The sequence below is a fragment of the Falco rusticolus genome, chromosome 1 (genome assembly GCF_015220075.1).
Source record: "Falco rusticolus isolate bFalRus1 chromosome 1, bFalRus1.pri, whole genome shotgun sequence".
Taxonomy (NCBI): domain Eukaryota; kingdom Metazoa; phylum Chordata; class Aves; order Falconiformes; family Falconidae; genus Falco; species Falco rusticolus.
In genome coordinates, this window is record NC_051187.1 from 59,050,658 (window position 1) to 59,072,227 (window position 21,570).

The 21,570-nt window shown below is 38.7% G+C and overlaps 1 protein-coding gene across 1 annotated transcript in view; it reads right to left on the minus strand.

The window, feature by feature from the left end:
- Positions 1 to 21,570, minus strand: part of COL25A1 (collagen type XXV alpha 1 chain) — a 310,675-nt gene that overhangs the window by 61,195 nt on the left and 227,910 nt on the right. Inside the window, exons 8-12 of the mRNA XM_037393238.1 lie at positions 20,767 to 20,838; positions 19,754 to 19,861; positions 15,196 to 15,231; positions 5,016 to 5,042; positions 2,268 to 2,312 (exon numbers count right to left, since the gene is read on the minus strand). Of these exons, the coding sequence (XP_037249135.1) occupies positions 2,268 to 2,312; positions 5,016 to 5,042; positions 15,196 to 15,231; positions 19,754 to 19,861; positions 20,767 to 20,838 (288 nt within the window). The remainder of the gene's footprint in view (positions 1 to 2,267; positions 2,313 to 5,015; positions 5,043 to 15,195; positions 15,232 to 19,753; positions 19,862 to 20,766; positions 20,839 to 21,570) is intronic.

The window sequence follows — 21,570 nt, forward strand, 5'->3', positions numbered from 1 at the left end:
ATAGAAATTGGAAGAATGGACCCTTTGGTAGCAAACTATTACCATGGGAGTCCTAGGCTGCACTATACTTTCTAACTTTTGATAAATACTGCATCAGTTTATTTCTACCGCTGTTTCCAGGTAGCAGAATTTCTTATCTATTTATTGAGAGGTAGCAATACTCAACTTTCATCTGCTTAGTATTATATGAAAATAATGTATTTTCTGCACATAAGGAAGTGATTGCTAGTCAATATCAACCAACCATGAAAACAAACAAAAGAATGTGAACACATTTCATTTTTATCTGTAAGGTTTTTGTCCCGGTTATCTAGATTTTAGTTTAGAATTTTATCTATTTTTTTCTTAAAGGTCAAAAGTAAAACAGTCCAGCTACGCTAAAAATATGCTGACATCTTTATTAATGTGGCTATAATTTAAGAATGCTTTCAAAGTTTTAGGTGCCTTAAATATTGAAATAAATCAAATAAACGTAAAACCATAAACTAAAAATGTTAGGAGGCATTTTAAAACCATAATTTAAAGTTGATAAACAACATCTGAAGATGTGTGTGCATTTTCCCTTAATCAAAGGCAACTGCATATTTCTTTCCTTCTTCATGACTGCAGGTAAGTTTGTGTGGTCTCCTAAAAATAGACATACAGCAACTTTGCCAATACAGCTTAAAAATAATTCCACATCTCCCCAAACGACACTTTAATAATCAGATAAGTTTTGCACATTTGACTAATTTCATCAACATCCAATTTTTGTGCTCATCTGAGTGAAGATTTCTGACTAGAGTTTATGTGATGATGCTATTAAAAATAAAGCTCTTGGATAAAAAGTGAATCATCAGTTCTATTCAATGTGGTTTGCAACCTCACACTGTCCAGTCTTCTTACATCTTGCTACACATCCAAAGAAAATTATGCTGCAAAGTGTGCCTTCACTGGCTTTTCACTCATACTTTGGTCACAAAAATTACTTGAATTATGTACAGCAACAGCATCTGTGTTGGCAAGTACCATTGTCTCCCATTCATTTTGCAATTGAATGCAACTATAAAATATGAAGGAAAAAATCTCAGGTCGTAATGCAAATTTGTTTCATACATTTTATTATAACTTCTTGTGTGCTATATATAGCTAATTCTGAATATTTTTTCTTTTGTTGTTCCACAGGACTGACAATAATCAATATTTTAAAAATAAGTTCCTAGCATTATCACTATCATGAAAGCGAAATAATTGATTATTACATAATTTCTTGTAACCACTGTCAAAACACAGGTCTCATACTGTACGTTATGCTATAATAAACAATATATTCTTTTTGTTAAGAAAGAGGACTTAAAATTAAATTATTTGAAACATCTAAGTGCTTTTATTCCTAGGGCTGTTGGGGAGGGAAGCAGAAGGGTTGTATAATGTGATCCTTATACACTACCATCTGCTGCTGCTTAAACATAGGGAACAACCTATATCATACATTTCCCTTTTGGTATTCCCTGCAAGTGCTTTTGAAGTTCACTGGGAATGTTAGTGCTTGTGAGAACAACAGATGGATAGTACAGTTTACAGTCAGGGAGGCATATTATTTAAACTTCACCACCCAGATTTGCCAACAAACCTTAGCAATGCTGTGAAACAGCCCTGCTGCTTTACTGCGACCCCTCCTTATGGATGGCTGTTCTGAACTATGAGTTAACTTGGTGATGGCACTGAAAGATGACACTGACTTGCTTGAGTTAGCATTTCCTCCAAGTTGTGTTCAAGAATATTTTTGTTTGTTCCTCTGCATTTTCGTCCCCAACTTCAATTTCAGATTATTCTCCACCTGTGTTTCCAGTTTCTGTTTATTCTCTATTTATAGGTTGCATTAACAGTGTATTGGCACTGTATAAATACCCAATCTTAACGTAAGTGTTTGCATCATGGGACTGAGTTAACAAACAGTAAAAAAAAGAATCCACAGGAAAATATATTTGTAAATATACTGTCTGAAGTTGCGCATCGCTAACACACATTTCTCTCTGGAATCCATCAGTCACCATCAAATCTGAACCACCAGATCTTCAGCTTAATTAATTACATTTGCTGCCTGTTCAAGTAAAACTAGAAAAAAATACTTCAGAGCACAAACCAGATTGTACAGTTTTTCAATGCAGCCAATTCGAAACCACAGCTCTGGATGTAAGGTTGCATATTGTTCATGTGAACAAGCCCTAAGTAGCTTTAATCAACTACATAAATAATGGCAGTGCTGACAAAGTCAGTGAACTCACCACTTGTCCGTCTCTCCCTGGAACACCAGGCACTCCAACAGAACCCTGGTGGGAAACAGACACCAGTGTTTAGCAAATTAAACAGGTCGTGAAACCTTTCATCTCTTAATACAGCACTTAGAAATGATGGTAAATGCTTGCTTATTGTAACTGCAATAAATTTTTCAAAACCTAATTTTTATCCAAGCTGAGTTCTCTTTTCAATTGAGATTTTATACTAATTAGACATGTTCTCATATTGTACATTTTAATGATTGCCGCCCTGTATGGCCTCTTCCAGAAACAAACTTCAAGCTGATTTCTTTGTAGTGTTGTGGATGCTTCACAAGAAACGAAAGAATTAAAGTGCAATTCCATTTAGTGCTCTCAATAAATTCTGAGACTGATCCTACAAAATGGAATTTGGCACCTGAACAAAACCATTAATGTTTCAAGAGGGATGCTTGAAGCTCAGTAACTGGTAGCACCTATCTGTTTTAAGGCTTTTTGGAGATAATCTGCAACAGTTCAGCCTGACAGTGCAAATTGCAGATAGTCTTTTGAATTGCATCAGTATTACTGCAATCAATATTTAAAAGCCAACACAAACCAAACACAAGGAGCTAAGAAGGAAAGCAAAATATCAGCATTGACTTGTAACATCAGAAAGATAATTTTACAAAGCTCTCATACTATAAATTTCTGTATGATGGACAATGTTTTTGAAGGAACTTGTGCGACTTGGTACAGATGTTCAGTGAAAACCTGAGGCATAAGGAAAGCAGGAAAACTGCATATGCTTAACACAGCATTCTCCTAGTTTTACATAATACTGGTATCGCTTAGCAAGGAAACTGAAAGCATTACTTTTCTTTTTCATTTATAAACTTTGTAACAGGATACAAAACCATAACAGCTATTTGAAAGGCTGGCACCCTAAAAAGAGGACAGGGTACTGGGAAAGACAGAGGCTTTGTTAACAGTGAAATGTGCAGTTTCCCAGAACCCTTACAACAAATAAGCACCCTGTGAATCCCTTCATGCCCTGCTTTGTCTCCATCCCAAGAATCAATGCATGACATTTCCCCCTCTATTCATATTGGTTGGATGTTCCACTAGAAATGGTTTAGTCAAAGGGCACCAACACCCAAAGGGAACACATCCAAAATGGATGCACATGTTTCTCAATGAATAGAGTTGAGAAATCCTGTGAAACAAGAAAAGAAGCAACTCATGAGGATCACAAAATACCTCCAACATTTGAATGCCCAGGAGGCTCCAGCTCATAACAGAGCTGCAAACCACTAAGAAATAATACACTGGCATGTCAGCATATCTCCATGACCCAGAATGCTCTCCCCTTACTCCCAAAGCTTCCACTTTGATGTTCCTGTTGGCTCTTTTTGCTGGATGCGTGGTTGTGACTGCTACCCGCTGCAAAGGGGGCCTAGTGAACATTTTCACATCATTGTATAATTTTTCCAGAAAACTAAAGACAAAACTCAGGAGAATATTAAACCATCAGCCTTAATAAACTATCCTAATCATAACAGTTCTTCCTCTCAGTGTCAGTCTTCTATAGCTGTTGATTTTTCTTATGAGACAGAGGATGTTAGAAAGTGTAAATAAAGTTGTTTCTACCATGGCAAGTACAAGTTTATCAGATATTCAAAAGGTCATCATCACATAGGTTTTGCTGATGCTGTACATGTAACATATCCTCCTCCCTGAGTCTTAGGGTATAATTTTATAATGACAACTTAGACATTAGTACAGCTTTACAATGCTGCATTCCCTCATTGCTAAACATGAGTGGTAGTCTTCTCCTTCAACTTGCAAACCCTATACAGCTCACATCTGACAAAATTCCACCAATTTACATGCTTTGGGATTACATTTTTACATATCAGCAGGTTTTTCTTTCTTTTGTTGAAAAAGTTCCATTTGAACAGATGCAAGCAAACCTTCACCCTAGAGAATATTATTGCAGAAGAAATAAAACAGAGGTGGCATCCTTCTTGCATATGTTAAAATTAAGCCTGTTTTATTAAATATCTTCCGCACAACTTTTTAAACTTTTGAAATTATCTAGAAAATTACTTGCCTTGGTGGTGCATGGGTGAGATGCTGGAGAAGTGCCACTTACTAGCTGTTATTGCTGATATATCTAGAACTGTTTTAATGGTGTAATTCCATAAATCCTAAGCTCACTCCATCAAACCGAGGCAGTCAGCTTTAATGAGTGTAAATAATGCTGAAAGCATTCCCAGGAAGTCAGGTCTCCGGTTACTGAAGGAACAGGAAGACACCGGCGGACCACCTGAACACTGCCAACCCAGCACCATTTATCAGCAACACCTATGTCCTTTGTTTCTGCTGGTCAATTCTTTAGTCATATGGCACTGATCTACTTGAGTAAGGACATGCATTTAAGCAGAAACTCTATCTCTCCACCTTTCACAATGTTTTAACTTTGGTTTCCTAGTCATACCAGTGCGTGAGTAAGAAAATTGTAGTGACCTTTTCACCTGAAAGTTAAGCAGACAGATTGAAAACAGTCTGCTCTGTATTTCTTGAACTTCCTATGGTGGCGGAAATGAGAAATCTGATGTCTCACATTATACGGCTGCATTTTGCAAAAACAAAATTCAGAGCCTAAACTAACTGATTCAATGCGGTGTACAGTAGCTAATTCCATTCACCTTTTCTGCTCGCAATTTGGCACCAGGAGGAATAATCACTTTCACAGTATTGTTTTTTATACTATACCTTTTGTCCTGGAGGCCCCTGAGGTCCCTGCAAAGGGAAAACAATTCAATTAACATCATAACTCTAGCCAATTTAAACCAAAATGAGCAATTAAAACTGTCTTATTGTGCAAGCACTCTGATACTGGATGGAAACCAGCTTATGTTTTATACATCAAGTAAAAATTTATACTAAAAATGCACATTGGATCTGTTCCCTTCTCTTTTGGAACTGATCTAACTACTAACTGGAAGACGCAAATTTTCCCCCTTCTAATCTTTTCTTTTCCACCCATCTGTTTCTTCTAATACTGACAAATCTGTTAACATTAAGACAACTGTGGTTTTTCTCTTTCTGATACCAGCTAACAGTTAGCCAGTTGTGTGTCCACAGTAATACATCTGCTTGGCAGCATAAAACCAAGGTTTAGGCAGACAGGTAGCTTTTAAGATAGAGAGAAGCATAAGACTCAAAAACTTTTCACCTTCTAGGTGTCAGCATACATGACTATCTTTTACCCAATATGTGATCTGTGCCATCATTTGCAAGTTAAAAGAAAAATCATTAAGAGTTTATTTCAGAAACTATTAAAAATGCCCCTGGGAAGTAAAAGAATCACTGTTTTATCCTGAGAAGGCAGGAAGAGATATTTCAATTCAGGAAAGCTTAACTGCTTAATGTCATACAAGAGTCAAAGTCTTGTTAATATTAATAGAACCCATTTCTCATCTGGTGTCTCTGAAGTACCCAGGGTTTGTGGCCACAGTGGAGAGGGGAGGCAGCAGGGAAATAGATCAGCCAACTATGTCCTTGACATTTTGGCATTCCGTTTTGGTAAGAGCCAGACCATATATACTACAGTTCTTACTGTTTTCCCCGTGTTCTTACTTTGGGTTCTGGTGCTGTATCAAGGAAGGTGAATTCTGAGTCCATGAGGGTGTAAAACAAAAAGTCAAAACTGGAGAATCCAAATCCTTCTGATGTGTGAAAGAACAAAAGAAGAATTGACAGATATCAGAACTGCAATTATTCAAAAAAACAGCTGCTTCAAAATGCAGGGCCAATTTTATTCTTAAGGTAGTGTGAAGTTAGGCAGAATCCTCCACTGTTGGCAGATGCAGGACTTGTTGGAACATTGCTCCAATGCAACTTTAAACTGCTAACATGGATAATCTCCACTGGTGGTAATTCTGGGTCCTGGATCCACTGATTTTTATGAAGTCTTGCGATTTCAAAAGTGGATTCATATGTCTAAGGTTGGGCATCAAACCTTGCAAAAACATAGATTAATGTTGCTTCTTGAAACTTTTGCCTCGTTGTCTCAGCAGAACTACGTCTTATAAGCATCTCCTTTTCACTGCAGGGACATATTTTGCTAATGGAAATTCAACTATGAGGTAAAGGATGAAAAATTCCTTCTTCCTGCACTCAGGACTGGTGATGATCACAGCAATGAGTAGAGACACTATCTGCTTTTACAGAGTGGAGAAAAAATCCCTGCAGCCCACTGCATTTTGGAAAACCTGCTGTTTAAATCAGGTCTTCTTTTCAGTAAATGCCTGAGTTCTAACCCTAAGATTTGCTAGAGGCTGAGGACACCAGTAATACTGAATGTGGTAAATGAAGAACAGCCTATTTCTTAAGCATTGCTTGTAGTCTCCAAGAACACTGGAGACAGGGAAAAAACTAGATAAAACAAATCAAGAGAATGTTGATAGGTTAAAGTGACCTGCTGGGGAAGCAATCACAGATACAACAACATACTCCACAAACAGCTTTTTTTCCCTTTCTTCCAGAGAGTGAAATAAGTTTCTTTCAGTGTCTGACATCATGGAAGGTGATAAGCCAGGAACCCTCTCCTTCTTCTGTGAGAAAGGTGCAGGTCTGACTAACATCTTAAAAACTCCAAGAAATTAATGCACAAACTAGAGCTTTCCTACATCACCGTTACCAAAATAAGCTCCAGATGTCTGCACCCTGGGCATCAGTTATCTGTTGACCTTTCATGTATTAACCAGTTACATTTTGGGGGAATTTCAGGTCTTAAGAAAAATTCCTCCATCAATAGGCCAGACCAAATACAAAACAACAGATTACCTTTATAGGTCATACCTGCTGCTTTTACGTTCAAGGAATGGATATTGCCTCTTCAGTTTCTAGCTATTTAAGAAGCTGATAAAACCTGAAGACATTCAGCTATATTAAATTACCATTCAGGAGCCTTCAATACAAATTTACTACTTAAAGGTAAAATGATCATTCACTTATTATTACCATCCCCCAAAGTAAACTGTTAAATGTGCTGCTCTGTTGAGCACTTTATGCGTGGTGCTTGCAGCTGTGAGCCTGTGGGATGGATATAATTCAAGATGTTGCAGGCGTCTCCAGGAAAAGGTCTTTTCCCAGAATTTCCCCCTCACCATTGCCATCATTCCAGCTCCTCCAGAGGAGTTACTGAATAAGAGAATATTTATACATAGCATAGTCTTGCTCTTATTGTGCCTTCAAAATGAATCATTCAGAGAAAAGCAGCAGCAGATACCTATCAATAAATAATTTATACAATTAGTAGTTTTCCATTTCGGGTACTAAAGGCTTTCTCAGATTGGAAATGGCTCCCATTGCTCATGCCCATTGAGCTACCATGCCACTTGACAAAAACAGTCCCCAACATTATGGCTACCTTCAGAAAAGCTATGCTTAGAAAACCAATTGTAATTAAAACCTTACCTAAAGTGACACATTTCACAATTTACACATGATAACAACGGCTGCTTATCCTTTGACCGTTCAGACTGTATGATATAGCTGAAAGGGAACAATTTTTATTTAAAGCACTGCTCCCTAGCAATGGAAAAGAAGCTCAAAGCCACTGGAAACTTAGCAGCTCATCCATTGAAATCTCCCATCCCTCCCCCACATAAGCCTGCCAGCAGCCACTTAAACCAGAAAACCTGAAATTAAATTACTAACAGAAAATGACTTCAAAAAACTGTAAACCACTGCAGAATTGCTGTAAATTGCCTATTTTCCGTGAGTGAGTTACATTCTCTGAGCAAGGCACAGAACCACACTGGTGAGATAGAAATAAGCAAGTATTCTCCCAAGTACAATCTGGGAGAAAGAGAAGAACATGAAGGGATATAATAAAAAAAACCCTCAAGACCTGAGTTCATTTCCAGAGGTATAATTGATAGCTTCTAGAAGAACCTATATAGGAAATTCAGTAAGTCCACATGGATTTCTCCCCTCCCCGGTTACTCTACTGAAATGGGAAGAGTGCTGTGTTGCTCACTTGATGAACAGACAGTAAGACCAGCAATCAAAATCTCTATGTAGGGCTTGAGACAGGAGCAGAAGGCAAGAAATACGTAAAGGTTTCCAACCAACTCCTTAGATTGTTTTGCTTTTTCTTTCTTTTTCTTCAGCTGTTCTCTGTTCCATAAAAGCTGCAGTAGTACCAAAGGGATGCTTTGCAAATGCAGACTTGGCTAAACTTCATTTTGGATAGCTCTTCTGGTCCAGGCTGCCCAGTACAGAGAGCTACTACCACAGCTCTCCACCTCATTCCTCTCAAGCCCAAAGCCTCTGCTCTGCAGTGACCATGCACTTGTGAAACACACAGTAGTCTTCAGTAGTTGGAGGCTTGATCTACTACCACAGCTAATATATTGTCATTCAATCTCTGTCACTATCATCCCTGGGAATATGAAGGAGGTAAAACAAAAGCCTTTAAGAAAAGAGCTGTAGAATTCTTTCACTTCCTGCCTATATGTATAAATATGTTATCTATAGTTGATCAACAAATCACTCTATAATAGTCTATGCAGATAATGTTGATAGTAAATATTTGTCTTTTGCCTGCATCATGGGAAGCTGCCAGAGTTTCCACGCTCAGAATCAACTCCAAAACCATTGGTGACTAATGTTAAAAAGCTCATTTTATAAGGAGCACCTAGGCTTCAAAAATTCCCATGAAAGTTTATGAAAACTGTTTGGATTACGTGACTGCTTAACATTTTAGAAAATTATGCTACTTTGCTTTAAACTGATACACACGTTCACTGAGAAACTTCAGCTGAGAGGGCTTAAAATTTTCATTGTAAGGGTTGCCCAGAATAGGAAGATAACTAAATACAATAAAAATTAAAAATAGTTCTGTTTCACATACCATGAACACTTCAGAAGAACCCTTTGCCATCATATGCAATTGAGTAAACTATCTAGGCAGCTATGAAAAGCTATTGCAGGGCTTCAATGAATTAGGTTCTCATTCAAACAGCTCTTCAATAGGAGGATGGAAAAGAAGGTGTATTGCTCCAAAGAAATTCAACTGCTACCCATGTTTCTCTGGAGATGGGGAATTATTTGATAGTTGAGCACTTGGAAAACTGGGTAACCAAGGATAAACAAATGTTAATAAAAGTCTTCTATGCAACTGTGTTTTTTAAAAGGTAAAATATTTCCACTATGGATGCCATTCTTCAATCACTATTTTCTTAAATCAACAGACCTCCAGCGCTTATATCAAACCTTGGCATCACAGAAATGATCAAATGAAGTTCAACACTTCAGTTGGGCCTTCACAAATAACTATATGGAATAAATCAAATAACAATAATAAAAATAAAAAAACAACAAAAACTGAAAAGACTGACCTAAATGTAGTTAGAACAAATGTTCTGAGTACAGAATTCGTCCTAGACCTCCCTTCTATGTTACAATTATATTTTCCTTTTAAGCTTACTCTGTTCCTTGTGCTTTAGCAAGCTGTAAAACAAGAAATAATTCTGCCCTGTAAAGGTTAAAGTTGCAGTTTCAAAGCACAGTAATTCAGGGAATGATACATTAGCAACAGCCTCTCAAAGTGTTTTTATATTCAACTTCTAGTGACTTAGTTATTTAACATTTAAAGAAATGTATGAAATAGAAAGTTCGGGCAATTTGCAGGTCTGGGGCAGCAATAATGGTTCTCTTTACAAGGTATCAGAGTTCATGGACAGTAAGCACAAACACCAAATGAAAACGCCTAACAAAATACGATGAAAAAGTGAATGTTTTTGTATACTGAAAAAGTTATATAGGAAAATACATCACAATGGTACAATACACTGTCAAACAAAACCTCTCTTTTTTCCCCCAAAGCTTTTGAATAAAAGACTTTTTCAAGCTCCCACACTTCCTATGTAAAGTAACTAGAAGGCCTCTAGGAGACACTGTGTCTATATTTCTACAGGACAAAAGAAGTTCCAAGACTGTTCTTGAGAACAGGTATTTCCCTTTTGGTGCCTATAAGAATCATCAAACACTTAAAATAGAATCATAGAATCATTTCAGTTGGAAAAGACCTTTAAGATCATTGAGTCCAACTTTTAACCTAGCACAGCTCAGTCCACTACTAAACCACTTCCCTAAGGGCCACATCTACATGTCTTTTAAATACCTCAGGGATGGTGACTCAACCGCTTCCCTGGGCAGCCTGTTCCAGTGCCTAATAACACTTTCAGTTAAGAAATTCTTCCTAATATCCTCCCTTGGTGCAACTAGAAACAACTTCTCATCCTATCACTTGTTAATTGGGAGAAGAGACCAACACCCACCTGCCTAGAACCTCCTTCCAGGTAGCTGGAAAGGAATAAGGTCTCCCTCCCCTGAGCCTCCTCCTTTCCAGACCAAATAACCCCAGTTCCCTCAGCTGCTCCTCATAAGACTTGTTCTGTAGACCCTTCACCAGCTTCACTGCCCTACTTTGGACACACTCCAGCACCTCAATTTCTTTCTTGTAGTGAGAAGCCCAAAACTGAACACAGTGTTTGAGGTGCAGCCTCACCAGTGCCGAGTACAGGGGAACGATCACCTCCTTATTTCAACAAACCAATTTCTTACTGTTCTAATGACATAAAGAACTCAAAAAGAAACCTGAACTAGCAGACGTACATGAAGAGGAAAGCACAGGTTTCATACAAAGTATTCATCCGCATTTCAGTGGAACTTGTGTTATACCCACTGATCCCATTTTCTGTGTTTAACGGGCACATAACGCAATTCTGACAATGTGTTCTTGCATGGTTAAGGAGTGTTTCATAAAGACTGTAATTTCTAGAGTATTTAGTATTGAAAGGTGCAATACTTTAGTATTAATTAATTGCCTAGATAAAAGAATGACCAGCTAAGAAAACAGATTAACTACGATGGGAAACCTTATATAACTTCTGATTGAGCAATGCCCCCCTCCTATGCTATCTACCTTAGCTGATGAAAAGAGCAGCAATAAGTGTTAATTAGTGCTCAGGCAGAGCTTCTTATCATCATTCTCTTAGTTATTGTTGTGGCAACCGTTACTGAAGTACAGAGGTTACAAAATGCCAAAGCCTATTTTTCCTGAGAATTCCTGCAGTTTAAGGCCAATGCAATTGTACTTGAGAAAAAAAAAAAAATAGTTGCCGTGAGAGGCACGGGCTGAGAATTTCTGTTTTATCTGCTAGTTCTGGTAAACGTTTGCAGCTAAACAGCTAAAGAATGATACCTCATAAAATTTACTGTGAACATGCTAACAGAATGAAACAAAGAGGGCTGCTGCAGGACTTTGGCAATTGAAAAGAAAATCACAATTGGTAGTTTCCTGGAGGAGCTATGAAGGTTCACACCAGCTGAGGATCTGACCTTGACCATTGGTCTAAAAGCCTGAATTGAAGCCAGCAACACTCCCCAGTTAGTTCTGCCTGATCCTTCTGAGTTCATTTAAACCTAAGATGAAAAATTAATATTAATTCATTTTAAAGATGTGATATTTTGCAGACTCAACTGCAAGGTCACAATTTTCCACTGCTTTTCACAGAAATGGCAATATCCTTTGGAAGGACATCCTTCTTATTCTGAATAACTAGTAAAAGCAGTAACTATAGGTCTTATTTTCTTGAACAGATGCCCAGCAAGGTTGTATAAGCACAAAACTATTAGTTTGGAAAACAATATATCTTAAAGCAGAGGGATTTTGCATTTGGGTTAATCATTATAGTATAGATTTCTTTTGCAGAGAGACACCTTTACCTGAATTTTCTGGTTATTCTGGAGATTCATTCTGTTCATGCAAAACATCTGTAAAATTACTTACCTGTCTTTAAAGCCAGTTTTGGGGGATAAAATAATATACGGGGTTTTTTTCAGTGACAAGAAGTGGTTGATTCATACATTGAACGTGTTTAAATTTAATTCTTTTACAAGGAGCTGAAAACATTGCAAATTTTATTCTTCCAAATTTTTTTTACTGTGCACTAGTTTAAAATATGTTAAACACAAAAGCACTAAAAACTCTTCCACGTGGAAATTAGAAACAAAACCACCCCATGCACACCTTCCATCCTATTGCAGTTTATGAACCGGAAAATTTTGATCATCAGTGTCAGCTTTTGAGATTTCCCATCACTGAACACCTTAAGTTCTTATGAATAGTCTGGAACTGAAATCCTAGCTCTTGGGTAGAAAAGAATCACAAAGTCATTTACAACTTATTCTGAAAATTAGAAGATAAACCAGAAAAAATGTATAGTATTTAAGAGTCCTTATCAACAGGAAAAGAAGACAAATGGCATGGGAGTAAGGATGAATTAGGAGAGGCAGGACACAACTTTAACTGAAAAGGTTGAAAAGCTAAGGAAACTACTGGCCTTCCCTCTTGCAGGGCATATATTTTGCTAGTTCCACATAATATTTCAAAACTTAATCCCTTTGGTTGACCCTCTGCTTGGTCTCCCTCTGCATTCTCTTAATCCTTTCTGCACACAGGAATGATAGCTTCATCTCTTGTAGAAAGTAGATCTGCAGGGCTTTCAAGTGCAACGGAAACCAGACACAATTGCAACTAGTTGTTCTTACATTCCTTCTAACATTAAAGATGCATACAGTCCATACCTTCTAACTTAAACCTAAGCCTCCATCATGCTTAAACCAAATTGAACTATCTTGGGTTAAAGAGAAAACAGATTCTTCCTGACACAGCAACATATAGAGCCCAAACCCCCTTGTAAACAGCTCTCCCAAACATCTCAACTGCAAGAATAGAAGAGCAATAGAAGCATACTGGCACTCTGACAATCTGGAAAGATTTTCAACCAGGAATGCTATTTTCAACAAACAGGATGCTAACTTGGACTCCAGACTCTTGGTGTGAAACAAAGGCAAGTCCTTACAAAGAATTCCTGCAGAATTAACCTAGAAGTTCCTTTGAGCAGAGATCTCCACGTTCATTTACTTTAAAAAGATAATACATGGAAATGCAGAAAAAAGAATCTCAGGTAGGCAAAGGCCTGTGTTCTCCACATCAAATATACCTATTTCCTCTGACAGCACAATTTTACAGCATACTTGTTGGGAAATCAGCCATTTCTGAAGTAGTGTCTCAATTTCCAATATGTTTGTAGAGAGATATCTGAGTACAGAAATCCACAATGGAAAATGTCAGAAGCGGCTAGACAACACCTGAATAATTGTACCACTTTCCATAGGGAAGAAAGTCTGGAAATCTATACTGGCATAAAGAGCATGTCAGAAGCATCCAGAAGAATAAAAAGAAATTAATTACCTCCCTGATACTCTGATGCTCTTTACTTGATCTACACACAATGTAACATTTAAGCTGTCAGCCTGACTTTTAGAGCAGGCATTTGGAGCTGGAAACTCATGTTATCTGGGGTCTTTCTCTAACTCAAGCTTGCCAATTTGATATTTTAAACACCTTTTTTTCTTTATTGAAACACACTTGCATTTAGAGAAACAGGTCTGTAGTAGCTCTGTATTCTTACACACAAATGGTTACTTTAGAGCAGTGGGAATCTTCTGAACGTGGAGACTAAAAGGTGATGAACTATGTTTTGCTTTAAAAGCCCTCAGGAATTCTGTGAACCTGAAGATCTGGTCTTGAATAGAAGGAAGACACTGTTGTAGAATCTGAGTGAGTTTTGTCCAGAGGTCAAATAGGACACTATTCCAAAGAAAACAAAACTAACAACCGCCCTCCCCCCCCCTTCCTAGCTATTGCACCTATTATTAACAGACCCTCAGAAACCAAAAGGACAGAAGAAAACAGAGCCCAAAACATGCAAAAGCCCTTGGTAATACATTTGGGAGCTTTGATTTGGTTTGTTAAACAATTATCTTGAATTTTAAAAGTACAGCACTTTAACTGGCTGATCACAGCAGGTAGTTCTGAGTCTCAGAATCTTAGTTTTTTCTTCAAAAATATTGGATTTTGTCAATTCAAAATGTTTTGCAATTTGCCAAGTTAAAATATCATCACACCTGTTTAAAACTTCATAAATTCCAACAGAAAGCAATCATATCTGCACTGATTGCTAAGCATATAATCTTCCTCCTCAGAAGCATTCAGGAATCAAAACCACATGTCACGGGCTACAATTCTGTCATCTCTCATAAAAATAGGAATGACCATGAGTGTTTAGGGAGAACTTAAGGGGAAAAAAAACTCTGTATGTTGTCACAGTTCTGGGATATGTGACAGGCAGAAACTTCTGATGCCTTACCCTGTGCCTGAAGCTGATTTACAACCAGTGGAGCTTCAATTTGCTTTGAAATGAATAGGGTTAATTAATTCCTGATGCAACAGAAAACATCTACTCCCATATCTTAATATTTGTAAAAAATGCATTCATTTGACTATTACATTCTCACACACACACAGAGGGAAAAATACAAAACCCCAGGAGAGAAGAATATTTGAGAGTTTCAGTATGCTGCGCTGTTCCATCAGGCAAAGGGCCAGAGCTGTTGCCACAGAGGACAGCTGGGATTTTGGCCCTAAAACAAGTACATGGTTCTTGTGCTGCTCCATGGTCTCAAGATGGAAACAGCTCAACTTCAGAGACAGTGATAAGTGGGGGCCAGGAACTGGGAACACCTGGCTCGGCTCTTTTTTTGCTTTGCTATGCCCTTGCCCTTAGCTGTTTTATTTCCCTCTACTTATGGAAGTTAAAAAAAATTGCCTTATGTAATGGGCAACCGTATGTAAAAAAAGTATGCTGTCTTTCTCATCTTTTCTTCACAAGTGAGGCTTCAAATAGTCTGTGACAAAGGAAAGTTAGGAAATACACAGCTATAAAGCTTTTTGGAATTTCTCGTTTTAAAAACTGTGTATGTCATGTATCTGTTACAGTTTCTTAATAAACTGGAAGAGACAAATACTTACTGTCAGTCCTTGTTCTCCTGGTTTTCCTGGCTCACCCTGACAATAAAAAAAGGAGAAAATAATTCCAGTAACATGTCTTGAAATCAGTTTTCTACCTAATAATAAAATATCTTGAAAATTCCACTCTTAAACAGGTATGGCAGCTGACTGCAGATTAAATATATAACCTTTTTTTCTTTCTAAACTACTAGGCCAAGCCTCAGACATTTTAAGAGGCCAAGTGCTATTTCACAATCTTGTAATGGTATAGCTCTTGAGGCAACAGTTAAGTATCGTTGTTCTGACTCTGTTCCTTGGTTCCAAATGTAATATTCCCTTGCAGTCAATGGCGCTAAAGGACAAAATGAAATGCTATTTTCACATATGTGCTGAATCCCCCTGTTTACATATTGCAAAATTACTGCTTTGTGTCATCACCTCCGTTAGCAGGCATAACTTACCATTGGAAATTATCATGTTCCATATAAACCCATGAATATTGGTGTTTTGAAGCCATGCAATAATTACTCAGCTGTTAAATACTTGGATTGGCTTTTAAAACAGTAATCCTTCATTTTGCCAATGTATTCTCTTTCTGTGGGCACAGATCTACAAGAAGTCAGGATCTACCTTCTCCCCTTTCTTCCCATATGAACACATACAACTGTCTGTAGACACAGTAAAACATGTAAGTTGTACAATGTGAACTAAAAATATCCATCCAAAAAACAGTTCCTACCATTTGAGTGATCTGGTTTATAGATCACTCCCTTATAAACCCAAGAAAGCACAGGGCAATCCATATGCTGTTGTATCAGCACAGCTGCAGGATCTTCTTTAGCAGCTTTGTTATAAAAGAGAACTATCAAAAACCTGATAACTGTTCTGAGGTTGTTGTTCTTGGCAACCAAAAAGAATCAGAACTGCTTCTCCGGGTATGTGCGCATTCCATTCAGAAGAAAACACACAGGAGCATCTGCACCCCAAGACACCCAGGAGAGAGAAACCACACAGGCATAGATTTCTGACAGCTAATTAGCCAGACCTGTTGGACTTTTCATCTCACTCTGAAGCCTTGCTAACTTACATATACAGTAATCACACAGCCTGATGTGAGCATCAAGAGATCCTCATAAATGTTTGGAGATAATGGTGAAATAATTTCAAGAGTTTGCATCACACTCTTTTGTCTTATTACCAGCAAAAATCCTTATTCTCCTTTTACTTCTTCTTGGAGGTGTTAAAGTTTCAAAGTCTCTGTGCTGGTTTCTGTGCGATGCAAAGGGAAGTAACCTATTCTAGGTATCATGCCATAGGAACGCAAGTATGTTTCTGGTTCCAACAGGTTCTTCTGTTGACATCCAAAGAAAAGTTTTAGCAGAAGGCTTCACAACCTTTTCTTACACCCCTTCCTTGGTTTTTGCTCTCCTGGCAGTAGGCCCAATGGCATTTCCCTAGCATTTCTACCTCCTCAGCTCTAAAGGTTTCCTGCCTGAGAAACCAACACCTTTACATCTCTAGAAGCTTTAAGTATCTGTATCAGGATGAACACTTCCAGTATGCAAGGTGGTAATGACACAGATGGAGATGTGTGGGCACAGATGGAGAGGTGTGGGCTCACAGGCTGCTCCCAGCCCTGCTACACTGTGGAAGAGAAGTAATGGTGGCTGCTGGAGTTGCTCACTGTGCCTTGCTACCTTGGCTGCCTGACTTTTTCAGGATACACAGCAAGTGTACAGGCATGGGGAAAAGCAAGGGCCAAAACATCATCTTATAGCTCTGGTGATTGCAAAGCTCCTTGCTTGAGCAGGACAGGTTGGAAGAAAAGCCCTGCATTGCCTAGCACTGCAAGGAGGGTATTACTGCCTTCTAGTTGGTGGTTGGCCACTGTAAGGACATCCTTCTATAGCTGTGTGATGTTGCAATGTCCCTGCTCATAACACAGTGTGGCTACTGTTGTTCAGCTCTTCAGCTCAAAGGTCCACACAAGCCTTTTAAAAATAGAAAGCTGTCATTACCTCTCAGCTAAGCTTTCCCTTTACAGTTCTGCTGCTCAACTGTATATCACATAACTATGGAGGAACAAGCCTTTTGAGGATCAGAAACATTAACCTGAGGGTACAGGACAGTAGCAAGGAACGGGATGGTAATAACAGTCAGCAATCTGTCTGGATGGTTTCTATCCAAGTGCTTTTTTGTATATGATTTTAAAGCAGTATTATCAACTGATTTTCCATAATGCTATAGGGCTTAAGATAGCCACAGCTTAAAAAACTATAAAAAGAAACTCTCCCTTGCCATCTAAAGTCAAAATCACTACAGAACTATTATGAAACGGAATGACCTCATTGCATAAAATGCATGACTTTCCTGTTATGAGAAACACTAATGTTCCCTTTGCTAAAAAGCACAAAACCCGAAGCAACACACAGTCACATTGTAATCAGCAACACCAGCTGATTCTGCTGGCCTTTTGTGCATGAATTATAAAAATGGTATCATTGCAGTCAGAAATGGGTTCTGGTTTCAGTCTCACCCTCACTACAGCAAACCAGAAGCCACTGTGCTGTTGGCAGCCAATTTTACCATACTAAAACAACACAAGGCAGGCCCAGATGAGGCCCTGTCCTGGTTTTGGCTGGGGGAGAGTTAATTTTCTTCTTAGTAGCTGGTGCAGTGCTGTTTTGGATTTGGTGTGAGAGCAGTGTTGATAGCACACTGATGTTTTTGGTTGTTGCTGGGTAATGTTTATACTGTGTCAAGGACTGTTCAGTTCTCAGGCCCTGTCAGGGAGAGGGCTGGAGGGGCACGGGGAATTGGGAGGGGACACAGCCAGTACAGGTGACCCCAGCTAGCCAAAGGGGTATTCCATATCATAAAACATCATGCTCAGTATATAAACCAGAGGGACTTGGCCAGGGTGGGCTGATCGTTGCTCAGGGACTGCCTGGGTATCGGTCAGCGGGTGGTGAGCAGTTGTGTTGTGCATCACTTGTTTTCTTTCTTCCCTTCCCTTTGGATTTCATTCCTCTCCCTCTCTCCGTCCTTTTCATTACAACTGTTATTACTATCATTGTTCTTTCATTTTTATATTATTTCAATTATTAAATTGTTCCTATCTCAACCCTGAAGTTTCACGTTCCTTTCCGATTCTCCTCCCACCCCCTGGGTGAGGGGGAGCGATCGAGCAGCGCGTGGCACTTAGTCACTGGCCGGGGTTAAACCACAACAGGCCCAAAGCCTGATCTCCTGCAGGACTAACAAGAAATGAGTAGCTGGTCAAAGTAAAGCAACACAATGGAAGCAACAGATTTTTCATGTTATTTCATAACCTTGAGCTAGAACTTTCAAGGGCAATGGTGGTAAAATACAAACCAAACCAAAACAGCAGCAGAGGCAACGCTGCAGTACTGCAGGTCTTAATTGGCAAGCCTTGCTGGGTTTTCACAGGAAATTTTAGCAGAGTCTTACTATTATCATCATGTTATATTATATTTGTACAGTTAATACAATTTCAGATGAGGTAACCCGAGCAGGGCCAGAACAAGAGTGTGGATATTTTCTTTCTTGGTTTCACCTATAAAAGGCCCTACAGGGACATGTAATGCCTTCTTGTCCTGGCCCCACATAATGAGCAATCCTTTTTCTTAAAAAAAAAAATGTTTCAGTGTTGGTCCCTTGCTAGTTCCCTATGTGTCCTCTTGGCTGCGATCTTTACTTATCATGGGGGTGTGTGAGGATGTGTATCTGTACATGCGGTATTTCACTTGTCACATCTCATTCCTCTCTGTGGTTCTGTTTCCACACTAATAACACAGTGGCATTTGTGATGAAAAAGAGGGGTACTTATTTTAAAAAAATGAAAATCAAGGAGGCTGCAAAATATAAAACCAAAACCATATTCATATTTTGTTTTTTTTTTAAAAAAAAAGCCACGTGTTTATGCATCTGTTTAAAAAGCGTTTAATCATCAGATTACGAAGTGCCAAAGGTGGTGGGTCTGATCCTGTGCTTAAACCAAACAATAAGCTATATACTGGATTCTGCTGGTTGTTCTAGTGAAATACAGGGGATAAGCCAAAGAAAATTGTTCCATCTGACTTGTGTAAAGATGGCAGAATCTGACTTAAAACTTCACTACATTTTGGGCAGCATTTAGTAGTTTATTACTTAAATTCCATGATTTTTGAGGCTAAATCGGGAGGTGAAAAGTCAAGCCCATCCAATGCTATGACATCTCAAATTCAATTTTGTCTTGCAGTGTAAGTAGAAACATTTACTACTTGTGGAGAGGGACAGACCCTCCTTATGCAGCTATTAAATATCAATGAGCAATTGGGAAACCTTAGAACGTGTGGGGAAACTGTCAAGGGTGGGAGGCAAGGAACCTAGGTGTTACTCTTGGCCCTGCTATGAACTTGCCCTGTATATGTGAGACTTCAGGTACACCATGAAATCTGCCAGTGGTTCAGCTTCCACATGTCTTACTTGCCAGTCTTGCCTCAGAAAACATTTTTGAAACTGAGCTGGCATACACTTGAGAGGAATTTGGAAACATGACAGCAACAGACTAACTCACCGGTAAGCCAGGCATCCCGCGAGGACCATCTTTGCCGGTATCTCCTGGGGGACCTCGAGGTCCCGGTGGTCCTGGAGGCCCAGGGGGTCCAGCTTGTCCTTGGTCCCCCTAAACCAACAAAAAACTCATCACAAGTTTGTTTTAGAGCCATCAACTACACAAAAAGACATTGATTTACCCAGAAAGAGTGCTAGATTTACCCAGAAAGAGTGCCAGGCTAGAAGAAGCTGGACAGTGGCTTCTTCACTGCTTGTGACAAGAGTCTGCACTTTGCCTTGAAGACCAGGGGTTTTATCTGTCCAGTACAATCAGCCATAGAGCAGAGGTTCAAATTCTAAATGGCTTGTCCTACTACAGGACATGTGCCAAAGTTTGGGGTAGCCTTGCAGTATTTTACTCGTCTAATTCTCCAGAGCAAGTAACCGTTTTCAATAAGCAGCTGTTTGCTTCACAATTGGCATAATCATAACAAAGCTGAGGCAACAAAGAGAAGTAGAATGTAAGAATATTCAGTTTGCATGGCAATTTTCCAATCCAATCAGTGATGCATGGATAGATTTAAAAAATGAGCATAGAAAATAACTGCATTTCCAGGAACCTGTATGTAATTTTTCATCTGTTTTGGGGAACCGCTTTACAGTGACAATAATGTGACTCTCTTAATGATTTCTACTAATTCATTTCTAAAAGCCAATTTTCAAAAGAGTTGTCAAAACATATTACCTTCACCTTTAAAAAAAAAAAAAAAAAAGACACCAAAAAATGGTGCTGAAGTTATTTAAATTCCAGCACACCACTGCAAACTGCTGTAAAAAGCTGACTGCATCTTAAATGTGGATCGTTTAGCAAAGCTACCCATAGCCTTTAAATTGTTAATATCATTAACAGTTGCTTCATTCCAAAAACATTTTCATATTAACAACCTGCTATAAGAAGGCATCTTACAAAACAGGTACAGCAGAAAGTAAATTGAATGTAAAGAAGAACCAGACTCCAGTGAGATGAAGCACTACCTTAATGAGGCGGCGTTTAATGAGCTGCTGATCAGCAGAGAGAAACCCATGATTGATTTTAGGAAACACCATCTGATCAGGCAGGTGAGGTCAAAGGTTGAAGATCAGAGATGAGAGAATTGAAGAATAGACATCAGAAGGCCCGAGAAAGAAATAAAGACATATTCATTAGATTTATCATAGCTAAAATAATACAAACCGGTGCTTCTGCCTGACAGAAACTGTGCATTTTGTTTTGAAGAAATTTACCTCTAACGTACAGGACGCGACACTTTATGAATTAATGGTATAAATGACTTAACTGTGTAAGTTTTTTCTGCACAGATTTTCTGTGAGAATTCTTCAAGTGTATTAACTTTTTCATTACCTGGGCTCTAAGAATAAGTGTTTTTATATGCTGTTCCTTCAGCAAAGCTTCTAGAGACAAAGCACCAGTTCAGCTTTCAGTCAGATTTTCTAACCAGCATATTGTGCCATGAAGAATGGTGTGATTTTAATAAGGACTGGAGTTCCAGCTTGACCAGATTGCTTCAATCCTTCCTGCTTAATTTGCAAAAATCTGTATGTACAGATTAAACCTCTGATATCTAACACAAAAAGCTGACTCTACGTAACCAGTATGGAGTTCACTGGCATTTTCCCCACTCCTGTGTGCCTCAGGGAAGCAGAACTACAGAAAAATCTCATCTGAAAATAAAATACTGACCAGGATAATGGGGATTGTGGGTGTTTCCAGGGCTAACACTATACACAGTTACAGATTTGATGCCATGCTCTGCATCAGGGGTACTTATACCAATGCAA